Consider the following 256-nt stretch of genomic DNA (forward strand, 5'->3'; position numbering starts at 1 on the left):
CACCTTGGCCTTGCCGGTGCTCTGCAGGACGCGCACCAAAGCTCCGGCCAGCTCCTCCTTGTGCCGCGCGGCCATGGCCGGCTCCAGGCGGCCGCACAGCTCCCGGTAGTGGAAGGTGATGAACTCCGCCAGCTCCTTGTAGCACACGATGGGCAGCACCCTCACCTGGCGGTAACGCCCGCGCAGCCGCACCGCCGGCGCCCGCTCGCCGGCGCCGGCGCCGCTCAGGGGGTACCAGCGCTCCAGGGGCTGCCGC

General features: G+C 73.4%; 1 protein-coding gene across 1 annotated transcript; it reads right to left on the reverse strand.

Moving 5' to 3' along the window:
* Window positions 1-9: 9 nt before the first annotated feature.
* LOC120497709 (RAS protein activator like-3-like) lies at window positions 10-252 on the reverse strand (the record flags this gene model as incomplete). The annotated part of the gene is made up of 1 exon (XM_039699492.1): window positions 10-252. A coding segment is annotated over one exon (243 nt), but the record flags the coding sequence as incomplete, so codon positions are not given.
* Between the last annotated feature and the right edge of the window lie 4 nt (window positions 253-256).

The sequence above is a fragment of the Passer montanus genome, unplaced genomic scaffold (genome assembly GCF_014805655.1).
Source record: "Passer montanus isolate IOZ18808 unplaced genomic scaffold, ASM1480565v1 scaffold13525, whole genome shotgun sequence".
In the NCBI taxonomy this organism is placed as follows: domain Eukaryota; kingdom Metazoa; phylum Chordata; class Aves; order Passeriformes; family Passeridae; genus Passer; species Passer montanus.